This window comes from Mauremys reevesii, linkage group 1 (assembly GCF_016161935.1).
Source record: "Mauremys reevesii isolate NIE-2019 linkage group 1, ASM1616193v1, whole genome shotgun sequence".
In the NCBI taxonomy this organism is placed as follows: domain Eukaryota; kingdom Metazoa; phylum Chordata; order Testudines; family Geoemydidae; genus Mauremys; species Mauremys reevesii.
The window spans coordinates 838,925-866,728 of NC_052623.1; the positions used below are offsets into that span (position 1 = coordinate 838,925).

The 27,804-nt window shown below is 64.4% G+C and overlaps 1 protein-coding gene across 1 annotated transcript; it reads left to right on the top strand.

Moving 5' to 3' along the window:
- The first annotated feature begins 8,448 nt into the window (after positions 1-8,448).
- HPX (hemopexin) lies at positions 8,449-25,898 on the top strand. The gene is made up of 10 exons (XM_039521018.1): positions 8,449-8,554; positions 10,765-10,832; positions 12,142-12,222; positions 13,043-13,185; positions 14,584-14,737; positions 15,263-15,475; positions 17,317-17,433; positions 18,141-18,271; positions 21,065-21,209; positions 24,667-25,898. The coding sequence occupies exons 1-10, from the start codon at positions 8,490-8,492 to the stop codon at positions 24,891-24,893; spliced, it is 1,344 nt and encodes a 447-aa protein (XP_039376952.1). The 5' UTR covers positions 8,449-8,489; the 3' UTR covers positions 24,894-25,898.
- Positions 25,899-27,804: the final 1,906 nt, after the last annotated feature.

The following is a 27,804-nucleotide window of genomic DNA, read 5'->3' on the forward strand; positions in this document are numbered from 1 at the left end:
CCCCCAGGACGTCATTTCCCCCTTTTCTATCTTCTGCCCACTCGCTGGAAAGCTCTTTTGCTGTGCCCTGGGTCAGACAGTCCCCGGGGGCAGTGCTGTCTCGGGGGGGTTTCTGTTGTACACAGGTCCTGGGGTAACCCTGGCGCGTGTGCATTGCCTCAGGAAGCCATTAACACTGTTTGGCCTTTTGACTGTTGTACCCCAAAGGCTGCTTGTGGGTGTGCTCAGCCTCACCCCACGGGTCAGTAGCACACACGTAGCCAAATGTCACAACGTCGCTCATGATGGTCGCAGGGACAATCCAGTGAGATCTGCCTGTCCAGCAGATGAACACGTTTCCAATGACACCTCACAGGCGTACATTGTACCAAACCTGTCCGCATGACATGACCGTGGTGCCTATGGGGTGCCAGCTGTCACAGCGGGTGTCATGGCTTCAGCTCACTCAGGGAGGGGAGCGAACCAGGAGGCTGTTACTGCGGCCTGCTGCGCCCCACATCAAATGCAGCAGAGGAGAGCGACGTTTTTAATCAGAGGCACAGATGGAATAGGACAGGATGGGGAGTTTGCTGCCGACCTGAGGCTGAACAGCCACATTTAGGGAGTTACCTGAATCCCTGATCAGAGACCAAATCGTGGTGGGAATCGGAATAAAAAGCTTAGGCCATTGGGATTTGCCAAACCCCAGAAGTTGCCCAGCCCAGAATGCTGCTTGTGCAGGGTGGGCCGTACCCTGACACGAGACAGGACTGAGGCTCCACCAGAGGCCTGAAGCAGAAAGCCACACAGCTCTCAACGTCTCTAGCCAGAGCCGCGCATGGAGCTGCACACGCTGTGACAACCAGGGCAATGCCCAGCCTATGGGATGGGACCCGTTTCAGTTCTTGCAGGAGCTGGCAAGCCCCTTGGGCACTGCCTGGATTGAGAGGCTGACAACAGCACCAGTGGATTCTTCCCTGGAGCAATGGGCAGAGCTGCAGAACCAGACGCGTGGGCCGTGGGCCTGGAAGCTAATGGGACATTTGTTAATTTGCCCAGGGGCTGCCAGAACCCCAGTTAGTGACGCTGAAAGAAATGCCCCCCCGAACCTGCCCCAGCAGCTGAGAGGAGAGCAGAGACCTAGGCAGGGAAATTGGTGCCTGACTGAGCACAGCATGCAAAGGCGTCCAATGGAGACAAGATGCGAAGCTTAATTAAGAGTTTGAGAAACTGACGATGGTTAATTAAACAGCCTCCCTTCCCCCGCTGTGGAGCTAGAACAGTAGGAGCAAACCCGCAGCCATGGCGACGCTACAAGCTTTTCCCAATGCAGGTTACGTCGGCACAGAGCCCCCACGGCTCGTACGGCACCTGGGCTCGTGCATACCTGGGTCCTCATGTCACCACGGCACCTGCTCACCAGGGTGCCTGTGTCCATGCACAGGGCTGTGCACCATGGGTCAGTGTCCCCACGTGCAACCACCACCAGCCAGCCCAGGGGCTGTTGGGAAGGTCTGTCAGTGCACCGTGGGGCAGAAACAACTCACTCGGAGTGACGGGGAGCAAGGGCTCAGCTTGCCAGCATGCAGCTGTCTCCAGCCCATAACGTTATCTGCACCCTGTGATTTTCATGCCTGTCTGAAGAATCCCTGGTCCTGCTGCTGGGGCCTGCTAGGCGCTGTGTGGTGATGTGCACACTGGGTGTGTCACTGAGCCTGGGCAGTGTGTCACACAGGGCGGTAACACCTGGGGGGTCTCGCTCCAGCATATGCTGGGACCTCAGAGCCACGAATGATTTGCCAAATCGTAGATTGTGATTCAGTAATAAGCCAGTGCAACCCCCCCCGAGCAATTGAAAAGCAAATACATGAAGCGCTGAGGTTCTGTTCCATGAATAGATTGTAACCCTGCTGCCCCTCTGAGTTGGCAGCACCAAGGGCCGGGTTCAGTACCCAGGGGTTCCGTGTCAATAACTCAATGCAAAACCGGCTCGAGCCCCCACCCAGTGACCTGGGACAATTACCTACCACCCCCGGCCGGGTGCCTCTAGGAGGCAATACTTCCCCTCTCCCAAACACAGAGTCCGAGTGTAGCAAAATCCTTTTAATAAAAGAGGGAAACAATGGAAACACCACAAACAGGATTCATAACACAAACCATGAGCAAAAGACCCACCAAGTAAGGTTTGGCAGTGTCCTTTTCCCCTTGGGGTCTTAAGTCCAATCACCCCAAAGTCCAACAACCCAAAAGTCTCTGTCCCTGGTCAGTGCTGCCCCAGAGTTCAAAAGTTTATCTGCCGAGTTTTACCCCCCCAGCCTGGGTGGAAATGGGGGGGGGGGACACAGGGTGTTAAGGGGCACCTTACGTGGGCCGGGGCTGACTGCCCCGCCTCTCCGTGGAGTTCTGCTGCAGCCTTCACCCGAACAGCTCCGCTCCACCAGCCAACCCGTGAGTCGCTCCAACCATCCTGCAAACTGCTCCACTCCACTAGGGGGGAGGGATAGCTCAGCGGTTTGAGCATTGGCCTGCTAATTGGCCTGTTCAATCCTTGAGGAGGCCGCTTAGGGATCTGGGGCAAAAATTGGCCCTGCTAGTGAAGGCAGGGGCTGGACTCAATGACCTTTCAAGGTCCCTTCCAGTTCTAGGAGATTGGCATATCTCCAATTATTACCTTTACCTTAGCCGTCCCATGAACTGCTCCAGCTGTCCCCACAAACTGCTCAGCTCCGCTCCGCTCACTGCTCCATAGGCCACTCCAACCGTGCTGCAAACTGCTCCGCTCTGCCAGCCGCTTAGCAATAGGTCTTCAGGCTCCCCCACTAGTTAACACAGCACTGAGCGATCTCAGCTCAGTAAGCTCAGCGCTTCTAGTGAGTTCAGCTCTTAGCAGGGGAGCCCCAGTGCTGGTGCACCATTGGCCCAACATGAATTCAGCTCAGCAGCCTCTAGATGGACTCCTAATGGAACCAAAATTAGCTCTGCTCTTCAACAGTGGAGAAAGGAGAAGATGCAATTGGTGATCCAGGCCCTGAACAGGGGGCCCATAACATCAGATACAAATACCTATCCCCAGCCCCTCTCTCTCTCTTCACTGGGTTTTGGCACCCATGTCCCTTGTCTAGCGAGTGCTACTTAGTTGAGGGTGAGACTCTCTGACATAAAACAGTCTCATAGTCCCTCATTCACATAATCAGGGTAACACCACTTTATTCCTCCTGCCCCTATAACAGAGAAACTGGGGATCCCACAGCTGTCAAAGTGACCATTTGGGGCTGCTGTGGGCTATGCCAGGCGGGGTGCGGGTGCCTATGCAAACAAGATCAGCCCCCTACGTTCTTTTCCACACTCGCCACAATTCACCACCAGACGTCAGGGCAGAGCTCCTCCTGACTCCGCTGCATATTAACGAGGGCAAAGAACAGCCGCGTCCATTTTACCTGGACATACTGCGACCGTGGCTGTCACAGGGCGGTGAGGTCCTCAGGGTGCCCCGGGTGGAGGTGGAGGGTTGGGGAAGGGATGCGGCCCCTGATGCCATGTGCAATGGTGAGGGGAGCATAGGCAGGTGCTGCCGTGCAGTTCTCCACAGACTGCGGAGGGAGTTGAACCTGCAGGTCCACCAGACCCTGCTGCAGCTGTGGTTGTGCCGCCCCCTCTGCTTTTCCTGCTGGGACTCCTCGGCCTCTCTGGCTGCAGTGCCTGCTCACTGGCTGCGGGATCTCACTGGACATGTTCCTGCTGAGTCCTGGATCAGGTGTTCTGTGGGGGCGCCCGCCACCAGCGCCTCATTCTAATGCCGGGTTCTCGAACCTCGATGCACCGCGACCCCCTCTGATAACAAAATTACTACATGGCCCGGGGGGTGGGGGAGCCCAAGTCCCAGGTGGTGGAGCTCAGCTTTCAGCTTCAGCCCTGGGAGTTCCCTTGCTCTGGACCCCTGGGGCCTCCACCCCACAGAGGGAATAATGCCCCCCCCCACATACCCTGGTCTCTAGCCCGGAGTGACACTCAGTCAGCATAAAACAGGAGGGTTTATTGACCCCAGCACAGGAAACTCTCCCGGCCTCAGGCCTGGCCTCCCTCAGCCCAGCACATCCCATGCTGGAAGGACATAACGAGGGGGGTCCCGTAGGGATCAGTTCTGGGTCCAGTTCTGTTCGATATCTTCATCAATGATTTAGATCATGGCATAGAGAGGACACTTACAAAGTTTGTGGGTGATGCCAAACTGGGAGGTTCTTTGGAGGACAGGGTTAAAATTCAAAATGATCTGGACAACCTGGAGAAATGATCTGAAGTCAATAGGATGAAATTCAATAGGGACAAATGCAAAGTGCTCCACTTAGGAAGGAACAATCAGTTGCACACACACAACACGGGAAATGACTGCCTAGGAAGGAGCACGGTGGAAAGGGATCTCTCTCTGGGAACCATTTTCCAACCAGTTCTGCAGCCACCTTATAGTAGCTCCATCTAGGTTGCATTTCCCTAGTTTGTTTATGAGAAGGTCATGCGAGACAGTCAAGATAGACCACGTCTACCCCAGCCACAGGGCTTGTTACCCTGGCAAGGAAAGCTCCCAGGCTGGTTTGACATGATTTGTTCTTGACAAATCCATGATGACTATCACTTATCACCTTATTATCTTCTTGGTGTTGCAAAATGATTGCTTCATTATTTGCTCCATTATCCTTCCGGGTACAGAAGTTAAGCTGACTGGTCTGTAATTTCCCAGGTTGTCCTTATTCCAGTCCTCTGGAATCTCTCCCGTCTGCCTTGACTTCTCAAAGATAAGAGCTAATGGCTCAGCTCTCTCCTCAGTCAGCTCCTTGGGTATTCAAGGATGCATTTCATCAGGCCCTGTGACTTGAAGGCTTCCCATTTGTCCAAGTAACTTTTGACTTGTTCTTTCCCTATTTTAGCCTCTTCTGATCCTACCTCATTTTCACTGGTATTCACTGTGTCACGGAGTGTGGGGCAGTCAGGGCCCTGCACCCCCGGCTTCCTGCGATTCACCGGGACTCTCAGCCAGCCGGTAAAGCAGAAGGTTTATTAGCCGACAGGAACACAGTCCCAGACAGGCCTTGCAGGCACAGACAACAGGATCCACCCCAGTTACGTCCATCTTGGGGGACAGAGCTCAGACCCCAGCCGTGGGGCTCCCTCCATTTCCCCAGCCAGCTCCAAACTGAAACGCTCCAGCCCCACCTCTGGCCTTTGTCCCATTCCCGGGCCAGGAGGTACCTGATCCCTTTGTTCTCCCGCACATTCAGCTGGCACCTTGCAGGGGAGGGGCCCAGGCCATCTGTTGTCAGCAGACAGGGTGTCGGCCATTCTCTGTGCAGACACCATCACACTGGTCCCTGAGGGCTCTGCAGCGATCACACCCCCTTATCCCACCACCTAGATACCTCAGAACTGCAGAAGGGAAACTGAGGCACCCACACACTATTCAGAGGAAACATTATCACTTCGTCACACACTGGCATTCACTACGTTAGACGTCCAACCACCACAAACCTTCCTGGTGAAAACTGAAATAAAGTCGTCATTTAGCACCTCGGCCATTTCTACATTTTCTGTTACTGAGCAATGGGTCGACCCTGTCCCTGGCCTTCCTCTTGCTTCCAATGTATTTGTGGGATGTTTTCTTGTTACCCTTTGTCTCTAGCTAGTGTAATGGAATGGGGAGGGGCAGCGGTGCAGGGCCCGTGCCCGGGGAGGCAGGGCCCAGACCCAGGGTGGGGAGGGCAGCGGTGCAGGGCCCCGTGCCCAGGGTGGGGGAGGCAGGGCCCAGACCCAGGGTGGGGAGGGACAGCGGTGCAGGGCCCCGTGCTGGGGAGGCAGGGCCCAGACCCAGGGTGGGGAGGGACAGCGGTGCAGGGCCCCGTGCCCAGGGTGGGGGGGGAGGCAGGGCCCCGTGCCCAGGGCAGGGGGCAGGGCCCAGGAAGGGGGGCAGGGCCCAGGGCTTGGGGGGAGGTAGGGTGGAGTAGGGGCTGTCTGTGTGGGGGAGGGGAGAGCAGGGAGGATATTAGGTGGGATGCAGGTATTCAGCGGTGCATGAGCCTGGCCTGGGGAGGGGAGGTGACACCTCTGGCTGGGCCCAGACCCAGGGAAGGGAGTGGAGTCAGTCTGCGTTTTGGGAGCTGGGGTGGGTTTCAGGGGATCCTAGGCTGGGATCCAAGCACCCTGAACCCCAGAAAGGCCAGATTGAGGGAGCACAAGCTGGGCGGCTGGCCCAGAGTCCCTGTGGGTCCCAGGAAGAGGGGTGCAGGGCCGGACTCCCCCACACTCCGTGACAGGAGGCAGGGCCCAGGGTGGGGGGCAGGGCCCAGGGCTGGGGCAGGACCCAGGAAGGGGGCAGGGCCCAGGGCTGGGGGGAGGCAGGGCCCAGGGCGGGGGGGGCAGGGCCCAGGGCTGGGGGGAGGCAGGGCCCAGGGCGGGGGGCAGGGCCCAGGGCGGGGGGGAGGCAGGGCCCAGGACCGGGGGCAGGGCCCAGGGCGGGGGCAGGACCCAGGGGGGCAGGGCCCAGGCTGTCCCGGCTGAGCACCGCAGAGGCGCTGACCCCGGGTGCTGAGCTCAGTGAGCTGCACTTTAGACCCAGCCCCGGTCCTGGCCCTGAGCTGAGCAAACAGAGCCGGGGTCAGGGTCCCCCCCCCCCCGCCCACGGGGCGTCCCTGGGGAGCTGCTGGGAAACCGGCAGGACAGTGCCAGGAATGTGCCCCCCACCCCGTCCCGTCCCTCTGCCCCATGGAGCCCCCCCGTCCCGTCCCTCTGCCCCCACCCGTCCGTCCCTCTGCCCCATGGAGCCCCCCCGGCCCGTCCCTCTGCCCCCCCACCCCGTCCCGTCCCTCTGCCCCATGGAGCCCCTGTGCCCCATGGAGCCCCCTTGTCCCATCCCTCTGCCCCCCCATCCCGTCCCGTCCCTCTGCCCCAGAGCCTCCCCGTCCGTCCCTCTGCCCCATGGAGCCCCCGTCCCATCCTCTGCCCCCCACCCCGTCCGTCCCTCTGCCCCATGGAGCCCCCTGTCCCATCCCTCTGCCCCCCATCCCGCCCTGTCCCTCTGCCCCATGGAGCCCCCGTCCCATCCTCTGCCCCCAGCCCCGTCCCGTCCCTCTGCCCCATGGAGCCCCTGTGCCCCATGGAGCCCCCGTCCCATCCCTCTGCCCCATGGAGCCCTGTGCCCCATGGAGCCCCCGTCCATCCCTCTGCCCCATGGAGCCCCTGTGCCCCATGGAGCCCCCGTCCCATCCTCTGCCCCATGGAGCCCTGTGCCCCATGGAGCCCCCGTCCCATCCTCTGCCCCCCATCCCGTCCCGTCCCTCTGCCCCATGGAGCCCCTGTGCCCCATGGAGCCCCCGTCCCATCCTCTGCCCCCACCCCCGTCCCGTCCCTCTGCCCCATGGAGCCCCTGTGCCCCATGGAGCCCCCATCCCATCCCTCTGCCCCCCACCCCGTCCCGTCCTCTGCCCCATGGAGCCCCTGTGCCCCATGGAGCCCCCGTCCCATCCCTCTGCCCCATGGAGCCCCTGCCCCATGGAGCCCCCGTCCCATCCCTCTGCCCCCCACCCGTCCCGTCCCTCTGCCCCATGGAGCCCCGTCCCCATCCTCTGCCCCATGGAGCCCCATCCCATCCCTCTGCCCCATGGAGCCCCCCCGTCCCATCCCGCTGCCCCCTGGAGCCCCCATCCTGTCCCTCTGCCCCATGGAGCCTCCCCATCCATCCCTCTGCCCCATGGAGCCCCTGTCCATCCATCCTCTGCCCCCATCCCATCCTGTCCTCTGCCCCATGGAGCCCCCATCCCATCCCTGTGCCCCATGGAGCCCCTGTCCCATCCTCTGCCCCATGGAACCCCGCCCCATCCCTCTGCCCCATGGAGCCTCCCCCACCCTAGTCCCTCTGCCCCCCATCCCATCCCTCTGCCCCATGGAGCCCCCCCATCCTGTCCCTCTGCCCCATGGAGCCTCCCCCATCCTGTCCCTCTGCCCCATGGAGCCCTTGTCCCATCCCTCTGCCCCCATCCCATCCCGTCCCTCTGCCCCATGGAGCCCCTCTGCCCCATGGAGCCCCCGCCCCATCCCTCTGCCCCATGGAGCCTCCCCTGCCCTGCCCCCAGCTGTCCCCAGGCCCCTGGCCAGCACTCAGGGGATTTGCCAAGCAGGGACCCAGGGGCAGCCGTGGGTCAGGGGGCAGCGGCTCAGGTGCGAGGAGCCCTGGAGACCCCCGCTCAGCCCTGCCCCCCATCCCAGCACGGCCCAGGGGGCTGAGCCCCGCCCTGCTCGGCTCCAGGGGGCAGAGTCTCCCCCTCCCAGCTGGGTTCTGGGGCTCTCCCGGGGATCTCGGCGCCAGGCTGCGGTGCTGGTGCCCGGGGCAGCAGGGAGCCTGGCGCGTGCGGGGTTAATGGGAGCTGCTCCGGGCTGGGGGAGCTGGGGGCTGTGCCATGGGCTCTGGGCCTGCCTCCCACTCTATATAGGGGAGGGCGACAGCCCAGAGCCCTGACCCCACCAGCATGCGCGGAGCTGTGGCTGCCCTGTCCCTGGGCTGGGCGCTGGCCCTGGGGCTCGGCCCCACCCTGTGAGTGGCACTGCCAGAGGGACCGTGCGAGGGGGATGGGGTGGGGGGCCATGGCCGAGGGGCAGGGCAGGGCTGCGCGGGCAGGTGGGGGGGCACTGGCAGAAGCGTTTGTGTGAGGAAGGGCAGCGTGGGTGCTGGTGCGAGAGGGACGGGCGCTGGTGCGAGAGGCACGGGCGCTGGTGTGAGAGGGACAGACGGTGCGAGAGGGATGGGCGCTGGTGTGAGAGGGACAGACGTTGGTGCGAGAGGGATGGGCGCTGGTGTGAGAGGGACGGGCGCTGGTGTGAGAGGGACAGACGTTGGTGCGAGAGGGACGGGCGCTGGTGCGAGAGGGACGGGCGCTGGTGTGAGAGGGACAGACATTGGTGTGAGAGGGACGGGTGCTGGTGTGAGAGGATGGGTGCTAGTGCAAGAGGGATGGGTGCTGGTGTGAGAGAGACAGACGTTGGTGCGAGAGAGATGGGTGCTGGTGTGAGAGAGACAGACGTTGGTGCGAGAGAGATGGGTGCTGGTGCGAGAGGGACAGACATTGGTGCGAGAGAGATGGGTGCTGGTGCGAGAGGGACAGACGTTGGTGCGAGAGGGATGGGTGCTGGTTTGAGAGGGACAGACGTTGGTGTGAGAGGGACGGGTGCTGGTGTGAGAGGATGGGTGCTGGTGCGAGAGGGACAGATGTTGGTGCGAGAGGGACAGACGGTGCGAGAGGGATGGGCGCTGGTGTGAGAGGGACAGACGGTGCAAGAGGGATGGGTGCTGGTGTGAGAGGGACAGACGTTGGTGCGAGAGGGATGGGCGCTGGTGTGAGAGGGACAGACGTTGGTGCGAGAGGGATGGGCGCTGGTGTGAGAGGGACAGACGTTGGTGCGAGAGGGACGGGCGCTGGTGTGAGAGGGACAGATGGTGCTAGAGGGATGGGTGCTGGTGTGAGAGGGACATACGGTGTGAGAGGGATGGGTGCTGGTGCGAGAGGGACGGGCGCTGGTGCGAGAGGCACGGGCGCTGGTGCGAGAGGGACGGGTGCTGGTGCGAGAGGGATGGGCGCTGGTGTGAGAGGGACAGACGTTTGTGCGAGAGGGATGGGCGCTGGTGTGAGAGGGACAGACGTTGGTGCAAGAGGGATGGGCACTGGTGTGAGAGGGGCAGACGTTGGTGCAAGAGGGATGGGCGCTGGTGTGAGAGGGACAGACGTTGGTGCAAGAGGGATGGGCGCTGGTGTGAGAGGGACAGACGTTGGTGCGAGAGGGATGGGCGCTGGTGCGAGAGGGACAGACGTTGGTGCGAGAGGGATGGGCGCTGGTGTGAGAGGGACAGACGTTGGTGCGAGAGGGATGGGCGCTGGTGTGAGAGGGACAGACGTTGGTGCAAGAGCGATGGGCGCTGGTGTGAGAGGGACAGACGTTGGTGCGAGAGGGACGGGCGCTGGTGTGAGAGGGACAGACGTTGGTATGAGAGGGACGGGCGCTGGTGTGAGAGGGATGGGTGCTGGTGTGAGAGGGACAGACATCGGTGCGAATGGGACAGGCGCTGGTGCGAGAGGGACAGATGTTGGTGCGAGAGGGATGGGTGCTGGTGTGAGAGGGACAGACGTTGGTGCGAGAGGGACGGGTGCTGGTGTGAGAGGGACAGACGGTGCGAGAGGGATGGGCGCTGGTGTGAGAGGGACAGACGGTGCGAGAGGGATGGGTGCTGGTGTGAGAGGGACAGACGGTGCGAGAGGGATGGGCACTGGTGCGAGAGGGACAGACGTTGGTGCAAGAGGGATGGTCGCTGGTGTGAGAGGGACAGACGTTGGTGCGAGAGGGATGGGCGCTGGTGCGAGAGGGACAGACGTTGGTGCGAGAGGGATGGGTGCTGGTGCGAGAGGGACAGGTGTTGGTGCGAGAGGGACGGGCGCTAGTGCACGGCAGGAGGGCACAAGTGTTTGTGTGAGCAGCTGCTCAGACCCCGGGTGTGGCTCCCGCAGGCAGGGCGAGGTGGGTGTGTTTCACCCCACACCACCCCCATGCCGTGCACACCTGCCCAGACCCTGGGGCCCAGCACCCAGGTGCCCCGTCCCCCAGGAGCTCACAGAAGGGCCCGGGCCCCAAGGCGAACGCTGCCCCTCATTGTATGGGGTCCCTGCTCCCCCCAACTGCTCCAGCAAGGAGAGGAGCCAGCGGGGGAGGAGACCTCTGTGAACCGGGACCCAAACTGCCTTCTCCCCACAACAGCCCTGGCAAACCGGGGGAGGCCAGACCACGGTTCCACCATGGGGCTGAGACCCAGCTCAACGACACAGGTGAGATGCAGCTGGGGGGCGGCCTGGGGGGTCAGGATGCAGCAGGGTGTGTGTGTCAGGGATCCACCAGCTAGTCCAGCACCCTCACCCGGCTCCCCCAGCCCAGCTCCCCCCGCGCGGGTCCCCCCGCCCGGCTCCCCCGGCCCGGCTCCCCCAGCCCAGCTCCCCCGGCCCGGCTCCCCCGGCCCAGCCGCCCCAGCCCAGCTCCCGGCCCGGCTCCCGGCCCGGCTCCCAGCCCAGCTGCCCGGCCCGGCGCCCCCCGCCCAGCTCCCCCGGCCCGGCGCCCCCGGCCCGGCTCCCCCCGCCCCGCTGCCCCGGCCCGGCTCCCCCCGCCCAGCTCCCCCGGCCCGGCTCCCCAGCCCGGCTCCCCCGGCCCAGCAGCCCCAGCCTAGCTCCCGGCCCGGCTCCCCGCCCGGCTCCCGGCCCAGCTCTCCCGGCCCGGCTCCCCCAGCCCAGCTCCCCCGGCCCGGCTCCCCCGGCCCAGCTCTCCCGGCCCGGCTCCCCCGGCCTGACGCCCTCTCCTGGCTCCCCCAGCCTGGCACCCTCGCCCGGCTCCCCTGGCATCAGCCCCCTCCGGGTCACACTCGCTGGGGTCAGCCCCTCGGCTCCTCCCCCAGGGGCCAACCCTCGGAGCCCCCAGCCCCCGCGACACGCCGGGAGCCCCCTCAGCGAGTGCCCCTGGTGGGACCCGGCAGGAGACTTGTACCCAAAGGGAGCCAGGCACCCCCCGGCCTGACTCTGCAGTGACTCCGCCCGTGGGAACAGGGGGGGTGCCTGGGGGTCTGGACCCAGCGATTGAGTCCTGGGTTAGCGCCGGGTCGGATCAGAGCCCCCCCGGCCCCTCTGTAATCCCCCTTCAGGGGCGTGTCCAGCTGCTCCGTGTCACTACCCCCGGCCCCTCTGTGCTCTGTTCTAGTTCCCGGGCAAACCTGGTCACCAGGCCCTGGCCTCCAGCTGGTCCGACCGCTGGCTTCCCGCCGGGGGTTGTAAGTACCCAATGGCTGGGCCAGTGTCTGGGCTCTGGCGCCCATCACACCTGGATCTCTAGGTCTCTGCAAAGAGCAACCCACCTTCCCCCCAAACCCCAGGCAACCATGCAGCACACAGGGAAACTGAGGCACACTGAAAAATCCCACATTCTTGTGGGGGGGGGCGGGTTGGTTCCTGGGGATGTGGCAGCAGGGGGGGCAGAGGCAGGTTGGGTCAGTGAATGTGGTGGGGGGAGGCTGGGTAGTTCCTGGGGGGCAGGATGGGGGGCTGCCCCCCACCCAGGCCCCTGTGCTGGACTGCACTGTACTCTCCTCCCCAGAGGCGGCGAGCCGGTGTGCGGACGAGGGGGGCTTTGATGCCGTCACACTGGACGAGCACGGCGTGATGCTCTTCTTCAGAGGTACGGGGGGCTCTGGCTGCTGGGGCAGGGGCAGGGGCATCCCTCGCTGGCTGTCCTAGGCACCCCGACTGGGGGCCCCGGCCCCGCTCCGCGTGACACCAGGCAGGCCTCTGGGGCTGCGTCTCCCCTCAGGGCACCTGTCCCAGGGCAAGGACCCTGCTCCGCTTCGGCACCTCCTGGGTCTGACCTCGGAGCGTTCAGCCCCCTGCTCACCCCGGGAGCTCCCCGCAGCGAGTCCCCCTGGGCGGGACCCCTGGGGGAGCCTCACCCCCAAAGGGCCCTGCCCACCACGCCGCAGCCAGCCGTGACTCCCAGCCCGCGTGGGACAGACGGGTTATTATCGTGGGAGCCCAGCGCAGAACAGAGCTTGCAGCACCGAGATCAGGGACCTTCGGCAAAGTCCATGGGGGGATCCAGAGCCCTGGGCCCTCGCCCCCAGTCCCCAACCAGGAGACTGACTCGCTTCCAGCTGCCCGGCCTCCATCACGCCCGCTGCTCTCCTCCCTCCTTTGTCCCTAACCGGGTCCAGCAGGTCACCTGGGCTGCACCAGCCCCCCCCAGCTGCTCCTTGCAGAGGAGGGGACCCGGCCAGCAGCTGCCAGGCTACAAGTGTCGGCTGTTCTCTGCAGCCCGTCAGCAGTCGCACCTGCTCTCTAGGGGTGTCTGCAACAATCACACCCCCTTGAGTAGCACGTGGGGAAACTGAGGCACACACAGGGTTCGGAGAAGATATTAAGAACGGTCCCACTTCGTCACCCTCCCCACCGTGCTCCGGGGCCCGGCCCTGCCCTGCTCAGGCTCCCTTGGCCTCGCCCGGCAGGTGCCCACGTCTGGAAGGGCTTCCACGGCCCGGCCCAGCTCATCAACGCCACCTGGCCTGAGATCCAGGGCCCCGTGGACGCTGCGCTGCGCATCCACCACAAGGCGTCCCCCGGGGTGCACGACAGCGTCTACCTCTTCCAGGTGCTGCGGGGGGGCGCCAGGCAGGGGCTTCATGGGGGGCTGGGCTGCCGGGGGGGGGGGGTCTCTGTGGGAGTCTCGGGGGTGGGTCCGTGTGGGGCCGGGCAGCAGGGGGTGGGGGCTCAGTGGGGGCGGGGCAGCGGGGTTGGCTCTCTGGGGGGCTGGGCAGCAGGGGGCTCAGTGGGGGCTGGGCAGTGGGGGTACGTGGGGCTGGGCAGCGGGGCTCAGTGGGGGCTGGGCAGCAGGGGGCTCAGTGGGGCTGGGCAGCGGGGTACGTGGGGATGGGCAGCGGGGTCCGTGGGGCTGCGCAGTGGAGGGGCTCAGTGGGGCTGGGCAGCAGGGGGCTCAGTGGGGCTGGGCAGCGGGGGCTCAGTGGGGCTGGGCAGCACGGGGGCTCAGTGGGGCTGTGCAGCACGGGGCTCAGTGGGGCTGGGCAGCAGGGGGCTCAGTGGGGGCTGGGCAGCACGGGGCTCAGTGGGGCTGGGCAGCGGGAGCTCAGTGGGGGCTGGGCAGCGGGGGCTCAGTGGGGCTGGGCAGCAGGGGGCTCAGTGGGGGCTGGGCAGCGGGGGCTCAGTGGGGGCTGGGCAGCGGGGGTCCGTGGGGGCTGGGCAGCGGAGGGGCTCAGTGGGGCTGGGCAGCAGGGGCTCAGTGGGGCTGGGCAGCGGGGGCTCAGTGGGGCTGGGCAGCGGAGGGGCTCAGTGGGGGCTGGGCAGCGGGGGTCCGTGGGGCTGTGCAGCACGGGGCTCAGTGGGGCTGGGCAGCAGGGGGCTCAGTGGGGCTGGGCAGCGGGGGCTCAGTGGGGCTGGGCAGTGGGGCTCAGTGGGGCTGTGCAGCACGGGGGCTCAGTGGGGCTGGGCAGAGGGGGCTCAGTGGGGCTGGGCAGCGGGGTTAGCTCTCTGGGGCTGGGCAGCGGGGCTCAGTGGGGCTGGGCAGCGGGGCTCAGTGGGGCTGGGCAGCAGGGGCTCAGTGGGGGCTGGGCAGCGGGGCTCAGTGGGGCTGGGCAGCAGGGGGCTCAGTGGGTGTTGGGCAGCGGGGGCTCAGTGGGGCTGGGCAGCAGGGGCTCAGTGGGGCTGGGCAGCAGGGGCTCAGTGGGTGTTGGGCAGCGGGGGCTCAGTGGGGCTGGGCAGCAGGGGGCTCAGTGGGGGCTGGGCAGCGGGGGCTCAGTGGGGGCTGGGCAGCAGGGGCTCAGTGGGGCTGGGCAGCAGGGGGCTCAGTGGGGCTGGGCAGCGGGGGTCCGTGGGGCTGGGCAGCGGGGGCTCAGTGGGGCACTGAGGTCCAAGCGGGCAGGGGCAGAGAATCAGTGGGGAAAGGCCAGTGCCTGGGGTCCTGCCGGCTCTGGTGCCAGGCCAGGCCCGTGTCCGTACAGCCCCACGGTGCCAGCTGAGCGGCGTGTGCCCACAGGGCGAGCGGGTCTGGGCGTATGCGGGGGGCCGGCTGCGGCCCGGCTACCCCCGGCTCATCGGGGAGGAGTTCAAGGGGGTGCCTGGGGACCTGGACAGTGCCGTGGAGTGTCACCCCGAGGACTGCACGGCCGAGAGCCTCCTCTTCTTCAAGGGTACGGGGCCGGGCCGGGGGCAGGTGGGGCCGGGGGCTGGGAGGGGCTGGGAGGGGCAGGCAGGGCTGGGGGCTGGGAGGGGCCGGGCCGGGGCAGGCGGGGCCGGGGACTGGGAGGGGGCTGGGAGGGGGCAGGCGGGGCTGGGGGCTGGGAGGGGCTGGGCTGGGGCAGGCGGGGCTGGGGGCTGGGAGGGGGCAGGTGGGGCCGGGGCAGGCGGGGCCGGGGGCTGGGAGGGGCCGGGCCGGGGCAGGCGGGCCGGGCCGGGGCAGGCGGGGCTGGGGGCTGGGAGGGGCCGGGCCGGGGCAGGTGGGGCCGGGGGCTGGGAGGGGGCAGGTGGGGCCGGGGGCAGGCGGGACCGGGGGGCTGGGAGGGGGCCGGGCCGGGGGCAGGTGGGTCTGGGGGGCTGGGAGGGGGCCGGGCCGGGGGCAGGCGGGGCGGGGAGGGGGCCGGGCCGGGGGCAGGCGGGGCCGGGGGGCTGGGACGGGGCTGGGCGGGCGCTGACCCGGGCGCTGTCTCTCCCCACAGGGGGGGACGTGTTCTCCTATGACCTGGGCCTGGGGGTGCTGAAGCGCCGGTCGTGGCCCGGGGTCACCCACTGCTCGGCAGCCGTGCGCTGGCTCGAGCGCTATTACTGCTTCCAGCGCGTCCGCTTCCTGCGCTTCCAGCCGGCCACGGGCCAGGTGCCGCCCGGCTACCCCCGCGACGTCCGCGACTACTTCCTGCGCTTCCCTGGGAGAGGTGATACCGCCGGCTGCCCCCCCGCGATCCCCCCGGATCACACCCCGCGTCCCCTCGGCTGCCCCTGCCATCCCTCCGGCTGCCCCCCCCCGCGATCCCTCCTGGTCACATCCCCGTGATCCCTCCTGGTCACAGCCCCCACGATCCTCCTGGCTGCCCCCCCCATGATGCCTCCGAGTCACAGAACACCATGATCCCCCCGGCTGCCTCCCTGTGACGGTGCTGCCCGTGGGAGCCAGCTGAGGTCACTCAATCAGGGTGAACTGCAAACCAAACGGGGCAGAGAAACCCCAAACGCTGGTGGTTATTCCAATACTTAGATTTACCAACCAGCACAGAACAGCTTCTCTAGTACCTCACTGGTTACTTAGAGTCCAAACCCCGCAGTTCCCTTAAAGTGCCCAGCCTCAGGCCTCCGTCCAGACACACCTGTCAGAGATGATGATGATTCCTGAGAATCTGATCTCATCATATAAAAGAAAAGGTTCTTCCAATCCCAAAGGATCAGCCACACACCCAGGTCCAATTATAACTTAGATCTTACCCAAAATACACGCTACAGCCAATTCTTATTAACTAAGCTAAAATGTATTTAAAAAGAAAAGAGAGAGAGTGTTGGTTAAAGATCAATATACGGACAGACTTGAATTCAATTCTTGAGGTTCAGATACATGGCAGAGAAGAGCTTGTAGTTGCCAAAAGCCCTTTTAGAAATAGTCCAGAGGTTACAGTCCAATGTCCATATTCAGGGTGACTCCAGTCAGTCACTGGGGATCTCAATCCTTATGGCTTAAGGTTTCCCCCTCTTGAAACCCAGAGCGGATCTGAGATGAAGCAGGATCGTGTCCCAGGTTCTTATACATTTCCAGCAGCCTTTTGCCCTGAGAAAACAATAGGCTCAACTCCTTCTCCCAAACATCCTGGCAATTAGCACAGAGTAATTTATCCATTAACAGTTCAGATACAGGTTAGCACAACCTTCAGAGAGACACATAGACAATAACACTATTTCACGCAAGTGTCTTCCTAAATGTTAATATTCCTGTTTTGATCTTTGAATCAAAGCCATAGCGATAGACAAGACTTGTTTGCTGACATCCCAAGCCCTGAGCAAACATCTCCCCTTCTACCTCTACCAATGCAGACTTGCATTTCCCAGCTCTGGTCATTTAGTACCTTCCTAACCAGTTTCTAAAGTTCGGCCCTGGGGCAGGTCAGTCTGGGAGGTCATTAACTCTTTCTGGCCCTGTCACCTTTCAATGAGTTGTTCTATCACACTCATAATGTCACACACCCCCACGATGCCTCCAGGTCACAGCCCCCCACGATCTCCCCAGCTGCCCCCCCATGATCCCTCCTGGTTGCAGCCCCCCGCAGTCCCTCCCCGGCTGCCCCCCCCACCATCCGTCCTGGTCACAACCCCCCTGCGATCTCCCCAGCTGCCCCCACCCCACGATCCCTCCTGGTCACACACACACCCCACGGTCCTGCCTGGTAACAGCCCCACGATCCGCCCGCTGCCCCACGATACCCTGCCATGATCCTCCCAGCCCCGCCCCCCTTAGCACCCCCGTGAAAGGGCTGCCCCACCATATCCCCCGCCGCTCCGGGACCACAACTCCTGGCCACCCCATGACTCTGACCCCCTGTGCCCCCATGACACCCCCACCCCCAACACTGCCCCCCTGTGATACCCCCTGGCCAGCCTATGACCCCACCTCCTCCAGCACCTCCTGACAACTCCATACCCCAGACACGACATGCCCCCGCCAGCCACACCCCAATGTGCCCCTGGCCCCCTGCCTGTACCTGACCCCTCTCTCCCCCGCCGGCGGGTGCAGGGCACGGGCACGAGGCACGCAGAAACGCCACTGCCATGGGCATCCGGGACCCCTGCAGCGGCCTCGCCTTCCAGGCCTTCACCGCGGACGACGTCAACCGCACCTACGCCTTCCGGGGTGAGTGGGGAGCGGCTCCCCGACCCGCTGCCTGGCCCCCACCAGGGTCCCCGCGGCCCAGCCCTGACCCTGAGCCACTGGGCCTTGCCTGGAGCCCCGCAGCCCCCCCGGCTGGAGCTCCCCGGAGCCCCCCGCTCCCCATCGACCCCCTTGTCTGGTCGCTCCCCAGAGCCCCCGGAGCCCCCCGCTCCCCATCGACCCCCTTGTCTGGTCGCTCCCCGGAGCCCCCCGCTCCCCATCGACCCCCTTGTCTGGTCGCTCCCCGGAGCCCCCGCTCCCCATCGACCCCTTGTCTGGTCGCTCCCGAGCCCCCCGCTCCCCATCGACCCCCTTGTCTGGTCGCTCCCCGGAGCCCCCCGCTCCCCATCGACCCCCTTGTCTGGTCGCTCCCCGGAGCCCCCCGCTCCCCATCGACCCCCTTGTCTGGTCGCTCCCCGGAGCCCCCCGCTCCCCATCGACCCCCTTGTCTGGTCGTTCCCCGGAGCCCCCCGCTCCTCATCGACCCCCTTGTCTGGTCGCTCCCTGGAGTCCCACCCCATAGGCCCCCCTTGTCTGGGGGGCAAACCCCTGCCCCTTGGCTGCTGGTTCCAGATGTGACCAGGACGTCCCGGCCATGGTCCAGGGGGGGTCAGCCCCTGCTGAGCGCCCCAGCAGCCCCCCTGCCCCAGGGCAGTGATGCAGAGCAGCGTGTTCTCGCCCGGCCCTAGGGGGGCAGTACTTCCGCCTCGACTCCAAGCGGGACGGCTGGCACTCGTGGCCGCTGAACCACACCTGGCAGGAGCTGAGCGGGCAGGTGGACAGCGCCTTCAGCTGGGACAACAAGCTCTACCTGATCCAGGTAATCTGGGGGGGGCGGTTCTGGCCAAGCCCAGCTGTGTGGACAACTCAGAACAGGGCGTCCGGCTCAGGGCCTGCTTGGCTGGGGTGTCTGTCCCCCCCCCCCCCCGGGCAGGGTGGGGGCTGGGTGTCTGTCCCCACCAGGGCAGGGTGTCTGTGCCCCCAGGGCAGGGCGGGGGCTGGGTGTCTGTGCCCCCAGGGCAGGGCGGGGGCTGGGTCTCTGTCCCCCCAGGGCAGGGCGGGGGCTGGGTCTCTGTCCCCCCAGAGCAGGGTGGGGGCTGGGTGTCTGTGCCCCCAGAGCAGGGCAGGGGCTGGGGTGTCTGTCCCCCCAGGGCAGGGCGAGGGCAGGGTGTCTGTCCCCCCAGAGCAGGGTGGGGGCTGGGTGTCTGTCCCCCCAGAGCAGGGTGTCTGTCCCCCCAGAGCAGGGTGGGGGCAGGGTGTCTGTCCCCCCAGAGCAGGGTGGGGGCAGGGTGTCTGTCCCCCCAGAGCAGGGCAGGGCGGGAGCTGGGTGTCTGTCCCCCCAGGGCAGGGCGGGGGCAGGGTGTCTGTCCCCCCAGAGCAGGGTGGGGGCTGGGTGTCTGTCCCCCCCAGGGCAGGGCGGGGGCTGGGTCTCTGTCCCCCCACAGCAGGGCGGGGGCTGGGTCTCTGTCCCCCAGGGCAGGGCAGGGCGGGGGCTGGGGTGTCTGTCCCCCCAGAGCAGGGTGGGGGCTGGGGTGTCTGTCCCCCCCAGGGCAGGGCGGGGGCAGGGTGTCTGTCCCCCCCAGGGCAGGGCGGGGCTGGGTCTCTGTCCCCCCCAGGGCAGGGCAGGAGCTGGGTGTCTCTCACCCCAGGGCAGGACGGGGATGTGACAGAGCAGGGAGCAGGGCCTGTTTGAACAGTTCGTAGTCCCCCGCCTCCGCCCCTCTCATTCGGCTGTACACCTCCACGGCGGTGGAGTCCAGTAAGGGGGAGAGAAACTGGATCCTGTCTGCAGGGTCAACCCGGTGCAGCTCGCAGGCCGTCTCAAAGGCCGTCAGGAAGGTGTCTATGTCCTCCCCCTCCTTACGCCGGGCCAGGAAGCTTGTATCAAAGCTCTTTGTAGGCTTGGGCCCCCCCTCACTCCCCGCAGCCGGGGCCCCGCTGCTCCTCAGCCGGGCCAGTTCCAGCTCATGCTGATGCTGGTTCTCCCGTTTCTTCAGTTCTTGCCTCCTTAACTCGAGCTCTTCCCGTCTCAGCTCCCTGTCTTGTTCCAGCCGCATCCGTTCCAGGGACGGGGAGCTCCGCCGGGACGATCCCCTGCTGGCCGGGGGGGTCAGGGTGCCCTCGGTTTCGCTGGGCTTCCCCCAACCCCTCCCCTAGGTATAGGGGGGCAGGGTCTCGGGGTGTCCTCGGCAGCAGTCTGGCCCCTCCCAGCCATGTCAGGCCCGGGGCCCACGCTGCGTCCGCCGGGCGGCTTCCCTCCGGGACAGGGCTCGGTTCACCCAAGCGATCCGTCTCCTCCAGCTGGGCAATGAGCTGGTCTTTGGTGGAGCTCCCAATGCGCAGCCCCCTCTGCCGGCACAGCTCCACCAGCTCACACTTGCGCTTCTGGGAATACATCTTCCTGCTGGTCGCTCGCAGGCTGGGGTGCTCGCCGCTCCCCACGGGTTCCAGGGAGACCCCTCGTGCACCAGCACTTCTCCAGGTCACCACCTCTCTGCCAGGGTCGAGCCGCAGACTCCTCCGCCCCTGGGACCGCTCGCTGCGATCCCCCGGGGGACCCTGTTACTGCAAAGTCCTGCTCTCTGGCCACACTCTCCCAGGGGTGAATCTCCCCTTCGTTTTACTGCTCCCCAGTCACTTACGGCAGGAAGCGCCGTCCACGGGGTGCAGTAGATCCCACCGCTGCCACCAGTTGTCACGGAGTGTGGGGGAGTCAGGGCCCTGCACCCCCGGGCTCCCTGCGATTCACCAGGACTCTCAGCCAGCCAGTAAAGCAGAAGGTTTATTTAGACGACAGGAACACAGTCCAGGACAGGTCTTGCAGGCACAGACAACAGGATCCCCCCTGTTAGGTCCATCTTGGGGCCCCAGGAGCCCCACAGCCCCCATTGGGGATCAGAGCCCTGTCCCTGCTTCCCTTCTTTCCCCAGCCAGCTCCAGTCTGCCCAGCCCCCTCTGGCCCCTCCTCTCTGCCCAGCTCCTCTCCCGGGCCAGGAGGTCACCTGACCCCTTTGTCTCCAACACCTTCTCCTGGCACCTTTGCAGTGGGGGGGCCCAGGCCATCAGTTGCTAGGAGACAGAGTGTCAGGCATTCAGGTGCACTGGCCCCTTCCTCTGCGGCAATCACACCCCCTGATCCCACCACCTAGATATTAAGAACTGCACAGGGGACACTGAAGCACCAACACCGCATTCCCAGACCCCAGTAAGAACAGTCCCACTTCGTCACACCTCCCTGCAACATTCCCAGGTCAATCTTCCCCCCTCCCTGCTGGGTCACATCCCTCCCCCGTTCCGAGACTGAACGGAGCGGGGTCCCTCTGCCCAGTGACCCGGGGAAGTTCGGGGCCCCCTCTCCGGGACAGCGCGTCCGCTATCAGGTTGGCACTTCCCTTCACGTGGACCACGTCCATGTCATAGTCCTGCAGGAGCAGGCTCCACCTCAGGAGCTTAGCGTTGGCTCCTTTCATCTGGTGCAGCCAGGTCAGGGGAGAGGGGTCAGTGTACACGGTGAAGTGGCACCCAAAGAGATATGGCTCCAGTTTCTTAAGGGCCCACACCATGGCCAGGCATTCCTTCCTCCCCGCCCCACCGGCCTGCGTCTGCCTTGCAGGGCTCCCAGGTCTACATCTACCGGGTGGGTCCGGGCTACACGCTGGTGCAGGGCTACCCCCGGGGCCTGCAGGAGGAACTGGGCATCGCGGGCGCTGACGCCACCTTCACCTGCCCCCACTCCGCTGAGCTCTTCGTCATCAACGGTGCGAGCTGGGCAGCCAGGTCTAGTGATCAGAGCAGGGGGGTGGGGGAGCCAGGACTCCTGGGTTCTCTCCTGGCTCGGGGAGGAGGGGGCTGGAGTGTTGGAGCAGGGGGTGGGGGATCCAGGACTCCTGGGTTCTCTCCTGGCTCAGGGAGGAGGGGGCTGGTGTGTTGGAGCAGGAGGGTGGGGGAGCAGGACTCCTGGGTTCTCTTCTGGCTTGGGGAGGAGGGGGCTGGAGTGTTGGAGCAGGGGGGTGGGGGAGCAGGACTCCTGGGTTCTCTCCTGGCTCGGGGAGGGGCTGGTGGATTAGAACAGGGAGTGGGACCCAGGACTCCTGGGTTCTGGTGCTATGGGTCCTTGGGTGAGTCTGAGCGGGTCATGCTGGCTGGCCCTGAGGGGCTGTGCGGGGGGGGGCAGTGACTGACTCAAGCAGTTTTGGGCCCAGCCGGGGCATCTCTGCTTCCCCCCGCCCCCCGGGCCGGTTCTCATCGTGATGGAGGGGAGCACGGAGCTGGGCCGGGGGCACCGTTCCCATCACAGGGGAGGGTGTAACGACGCTGCCTCTGGCGGGACCCAACTGATAGCATCAATTCCAGGACAAATCACTCAGAGCAGGCCAGTCACAGCCCCATTCAGACAGACTTGAAGTCAGTTCTTGAGGTTCAGATACATGGCAGAGAGGAGCTTGTAGTTGCCAAAAGCCCTTTTAGAAATAGTCCAGAGGTTACAGTCCAATGTCCATATTCAGGGTGACTCCAGTCAGTGACTGGGGATCTCAATCCTTATGGCTTAAGGTTTCCCTCTCTTGAAACCCAAAGCGGATCTGAGATGAAGCAGGATCGTGTCCCAGGCTTCTTATACATTTCCAGCAGCCTTTCGGCCTGAGAAAACAATGGGCTTAACTCCTTCTCCTAAACATTATAGGATAATTTATCATAAAATCATAGAATCATAGAATCTCAGGGTTGGAAGGGACCTCAGGAGGTATCTAGTCCAACCCCCTGCTCAAAGCAGGACCAACCCCAACTAAATCATCCCAGCCAGGGCTGTGTCAAGCCTGACCTTAAAAACCTCTAAGGAAGGAGATTCCCCCCCCCCCTCCCTAGGGAACCCATTCCAGTGCTTCACCACCCTACTAGTGAAATAGTGTTTCCTAATGTCCAACCTAGACCTCCCCGTCTGCAACTTGAGACCATTGCTCCTTGTTCTGTCATCTTCTACCACTGAGAACAGTCTAGATCCATCCTCTTTGGAACCCCCTTTCAGGTAGTTGAAAGCAGCTATCAAATCCCCCCTCGTTCTTCTCTTCTGCAGACTAAACAATCCCAGTTCCCTCAGCCTCTCCTCATCAGTCATGTGCTCCAGCCCCCTAATCATTTTTGTTGCCCTCTGTCACGGAGTGTGGGGAGTCAGGTCCTGCACCCCCGGCTTCCTGCGATTCACCGGGACTCTCAGCCAGCCAGTAACACAGCAGGTTTATTAGCCGACAGGAACAGTCCCAGACAGGCCTTGCAGGCACAGACAACAGCACCCCTCAGGGGGCACCAGGGAGGCCACAGCTCTGTTGGTCGGGGCCCCTCTCCATTTCCCAGCCAGCTCCAAACTGAAACTCCCCCAGCCTCTCACTCAGCCCCTCCGGCTCCTCCCCCAGCCTCTCACTCAGCCCCCCGGCTCCTCCCCCAGCCTCTCACTCAGCCCCCCGGCTCCTCCCCCAGCCTCTCACTCAGCCCCCCCCTTCCGGCTCCTCCCCCAGCCTCTCACTCAGCCCCCCCGGCTCCTCCCCCAGCCTCTCACTCAGCCCCGGCTCCTCCCAGCCTCTCACTCAGCCCCGGCTCCTCCCAGCCTCTCACTCAGCCCCCGGCTCCTCCCAGCCTCTCACTCAGCCTCCCGGCTCCTCCCCAGCCTCTCCTCAGCCTCCCGGCTCCTCCCCAGCCTCTCACTCAGCCTCCCGGCTCCTCCCAGCCTCTCCCCAGCCTCCCCGGCTCCTCCCAGCCTCTCACTCAGCCTCCCCCCGGCTCCTCCCCCAGCCTCTCACTCAGCCTCCCGGCTCCTCCCAGCCTCTCACTCAGCCTCCCCGGCTCCTCCCCAGCCTCTCACTCAGCCCCCGGCTCCTCCCCAGCCTCTCACTCAGCCCCTTCCAGCTCCTCCCCAGCCTCTCACTCAGCCCCCGGCTCCTCCCCAGCCTCTCACTCAGCCCCCTTCCGGCTCCTCCCCAGCCTCTCACTCAGCCCCCTTCCGGCTCCTCCCCAGCCTCTCACTCAGCCCCCTTCCAGCTCCTCCCAGCCTCTCACTCAGCCCCCGGCTCCTCCCCAGCCTCTCACTCAGCCCCCTTCCAGCTCCTCGCCCAGCCTCTCACTCAGCCCCCGGCTCCTCCCCAGCCTCTCACTCAGCCCCCGGCTCCTCCCAGCCTCTCCTCAGCCCCGGCTCCTCCCCAGCCTCTCCTCAGCCTCCCCGGCTCCTCCCAGCCTCTCACTTAGCCCCCGGCTCCTCCCCAGCCTCTCACTCAGCCCCGGCTCCTCCCCAGCCTCTCACCCAGCCTCCCCAGCCTCTCACTCAGCCCCGGCTCCTCCCAGCCTCTCACTCAGCCCCCGGCTCCTCCCAGCCTCTCACTCAGCCTCCCCCGGCTCCTCCCCAGCCTCTCACCCAGCCCCCGGCTCCTCCCCAGCCTCTCACTCAGCCCCCGGCTCCTCCCCAGCCTCTCACTCAGCCCCGGCTCCTCCCCAGCCTCTCCCAGCCCCCTTCTGGCTCCTCCCCAGCCTCTCACTCAGCCCCCTTTGTCCAGGTTCCCGGGCAGAGGTGTCACCTGGCCTCCAACCCCGTCCTGGGTTCTCAGGTTACCTGCTCAGGTCTCCTCCCTTCCCCCAGGCAGCCAGTCCCAGCACAACTCCCCTGCCACCTTCCCAGGCCAACACCCCCCACTCAGCAAACCCATAACACAGCAAGAACAGTCCCACTTCGTCACACCCTCCATTAAACAGTTCAGATACAGGTGACCACAACCTTCAAAGAGACACAGAGACAATGATACGATTTCCCGCAAGTGTCTTCCTAAATGTTAATATTCCTCTTCTGAGCAATAGACAAGACTTGTTTGCTGACATCCCAAGACCTGAGCAAACATCTCCCCTTCTACCTCTAACAATGCGGCTGCATTTCCCAGCTCTGGTCATTTCTTATCTTCCTAACCTGGCCCTGGGGCAGGTCAGTCTGGGAGGTAATTAACCCTTTCTGGCCCTGTCACCTTCGGAATGTCACAGAGGGGTGCACGGGGCTGGGCCAGGAGAAGGGTGCGAGGGGCCGGGCTGGGGGGCTCTGTTCATGTCAGGGAGGGAGGGGTGTGTGGGGCTGGGCCGGGGGGTTCTGTTCACATCGCCGGGGAATGGGCGTGTGGGGCCAGGCCTGGGAAGGGGCACGTGGGTCCGGGCCGGGGGCTCTGACAGCTCCTGTCTGCCCTGCAGGAAACTCCCTGGAGCGGGTGGATCTGAACCAGAGTCCGCGGAGCCCGAGGCTGGAGGGGCCCATCCGCCACGAGCACGTGGACAGTGCCATGTGCAACGCGGACGGGGTGCACCTCTTCCACGGAAACACCGTGCACCACTACGCCAGCGTGGCCGAGCTCACAATGAGCCCCAAGCCCTCCCCCCCGCAGAACGTGACTGCCGTCCTCTTCGGGTGCCCCCACTGACAGGACAACCCTGCCTGACCCCCAGCCACCACGCTCCCTGAACCCCCCATGGCACCCTTTACCGTGCCCCTCCCTTCCCCGTCCACTGCACCCCACTCCCAGGGGTGTCCTTGGTCAGTAGGGACCTGGGCTTCAGAGCTCCCCTCCCACCCAGGGAAGAAGGCACCTGGCTTGTTCTGCCAGCTGAGCTCTTGCTCTGGCTGGCCACTATGCCAGGCACAGTTCCTTGCCACCGGGCCGCCCCCCACCCCCACCCCCCACCAGCTTGGCACTTTCATCAGCCACCCATGAGTCACTTTCTGCTGCCACCTGCCTCTGCCGTGACTGCTGCCGGTCAGTCTCCCCATGATTGTCGGCTCTCAGGAGGCCGGGCACAAACACTCTCCCACCACCACTGGCTTCACTCTCATTGAGCATTTGACATAACAACGTGGCTCCTAATAAAGCAGCTTTCTCTCTCTTGGAACAGCGGGAGGAACAGATTAAAGCAGCCCAGGGACCTAGACCCTCTGTCCCTACCCCCTGACTGCCACAGGGCTCCGGCATTCGAGTCCCTGGCTCAACGAGGGCCTTTCAGCAGAGGGTGAGCCCTCGTCTGGGACAGGCTAAGCACAGTTCTGCTCATACAACAAAGACCACACCCTTGAGAACAGCACTTCACACTCCTGCATTCAGCACTGCAGTGATTTGTAACCCAACACCAGCCAAAGCCCTGGACTGGGTTCCCTAGGGAGGGGTGGAATCGCCTTCCTTAGAGGGTTTTAAGGCCCCGCTTGACAGAGCCCTGGCTGGGTGAGTTAGAGCAACGCAGCTCTAGCTGCTGGAGCCCTACGCAGAGTAGGTGTGTTCACGGAAATACAGCTTGCTCCTGACGTTTCGCCGCCTCCCAGCTCGCTGCCGGGGGAGAGTTCATTCAGGCCCTGCTTACAGGTGTGTGTGCATGCACATTTGTGCGTGTGTGTCTTTGTGTGTGTCTGTGCGGTTGCATGTGCATGCATGTTTGTGTGTGTGCATTTGCATGTGTGCGTGTGTTTGGTGTGTGTGTGTGTTTGAATCTGTGTGTGTGTGTGCGTTTGGTGTGTGCGTGTTTGCATCTGTGTGAGTTTGCATGTTTGTGTGTGTGTTTGGTGTGTGCGTGTTTGCATGTGTGTGCATGTGTTTGTGTGTGTGTGCATGTTTGTGTCTGTGTGTGTTTGGTGTGTGCGTGTTTGCGTGTGTTTGCATGTGTGTGTTTCTGTGTGTGCGTGTTTGAATGTGTGTGTGTGCGTGTTTGTGTCTGTGTGAGTTTGCATGTTTGTGTGTGTGTTTGGTGCAGGGCCGCCCAGAGGATTCAGGGGGCCTGGGGCAAAGCGGGGGAGCGGACAGAAAAAAGGCGCCACCCGCTGCGGCGCTTGTACTCACCGGGCGGCGCTGCGAGTCTGCGGCGGGTCCTTCACTCGCTCCGAGTCTGCGGCGGGTCCCTCGCTCGCTCCGAGTCTGCGGCGGGTCCCTCGCTCGCTCCGAGTCTGCGGCGGGTCCCTCGCTCGCTCCGAGTCTGCGGCGGGTCCTTCGCTCGCTCCGAGTCTGCGGCGGGTCCTTCACTCGCTCCGAGTCTGCGGCGGGTCCTTCACTCGCTCCGAGTCTGCGGCGGGTCCCTCGCTCGCTCCGAGTCTGCGGCGGGTCCTTCACTCGCTCTGAGTCTGCGGCAGGTCCTCGCCGCTCCGAGTCTGCGGCGGGTCCTTCGCCGCTCGAGTTCGCGGCGGGTCCTTCGCCGCTCCGAGTCTGCGGCGGGTCCTTCGCCGCTCGAGTCTGCGGCGGGTCCTCGCTCGCTCGAGTCTGCGGCGGGTCCTTCACTCGCTCCGTGTCTGCAGCGGGTCCCTCGCTTGCTCTGAGTCTGCAGCGGGTCCCTCGCTCGCTCCGAGTCTGCGGCGGGTCCTTCACTCGCTCCGAGTCTGCGGCGGGTCCCTCGCTCGCTCCGAGTCTGCGGCGGGTCCTTCACTCGCTCCGAGTCTGCGGCGGGTCCTTCGCTCGCTCCGAGTCTGCGGCGGGTCCCTCGCTCGCTCCGAGTCTGCGGCGGGTCCCTCGCTCGCTCCGAGTCTGCGGCGGGTCCCTCGCTCGCTCCGAGTCTGCGGCGGGTCCCTCGCTCGCTCCGAGTCGGCGGCGGGTCCTTCGCTCGCTCCGAGTCTGCGGCGGTGGCGGTGGGTCCTTCACTCGCTCCGCGTCTGCGGCAGCACTGAAGGACCCACCACCGAAGTGCCGCCGAAGACCCAGACTGCCGCCGGGTGCGTAACAATTTAAAAGTTGCCTCTAGCCAGGGAAGGGATTCTTGGCCAGGGCTCGCAGGGCCCCTGTGGGGGCCTGGGCAAATTGCCCCACTTGCCCGCCCCGGGCGGCCCTGGTTTGGTGTGTGCACTGACGGGGATGTCACAGGAATGGTTGAAACCCACCCAAAGCCACAGAGACTCTGGCGAGCCAACGAGCCCCTGTGACGGAGCGATTCTGGCGGGACCCAACTGAGAGTGCCAAATCAGGACCAATTGCTCAAACAGGGCAGTTACAGCCCTAGGCTGGGGTTTTTCCACCTCTAAGGCAAACCAAACCAGCCAGACAAAAGGGACTTTGGTCTCACCCCACTGGCTAACCACAAGTCACACAAGCAATTTCCTTAGACACTCCAGTCTCCCAGTATCACCACCAGTGCACTCGTCCTGGGGATAAATGGTTATGAAAACCAACACCCCAATAAAAGAGAAAGGTTCCCTCGATCCCAAAGGACCAAGCCCCAGACCCAGGTCAATATACACATCAGATCTTACTCACAAATCACGCTGTTGCCAATCCTTTAGAATCTAAAATCTAAAGGTTTATTTACAAAGGGAAAAAGGTAGAGAAGAGAGGTAGAATTGGTTAAATGCAATCAATTACATACAGT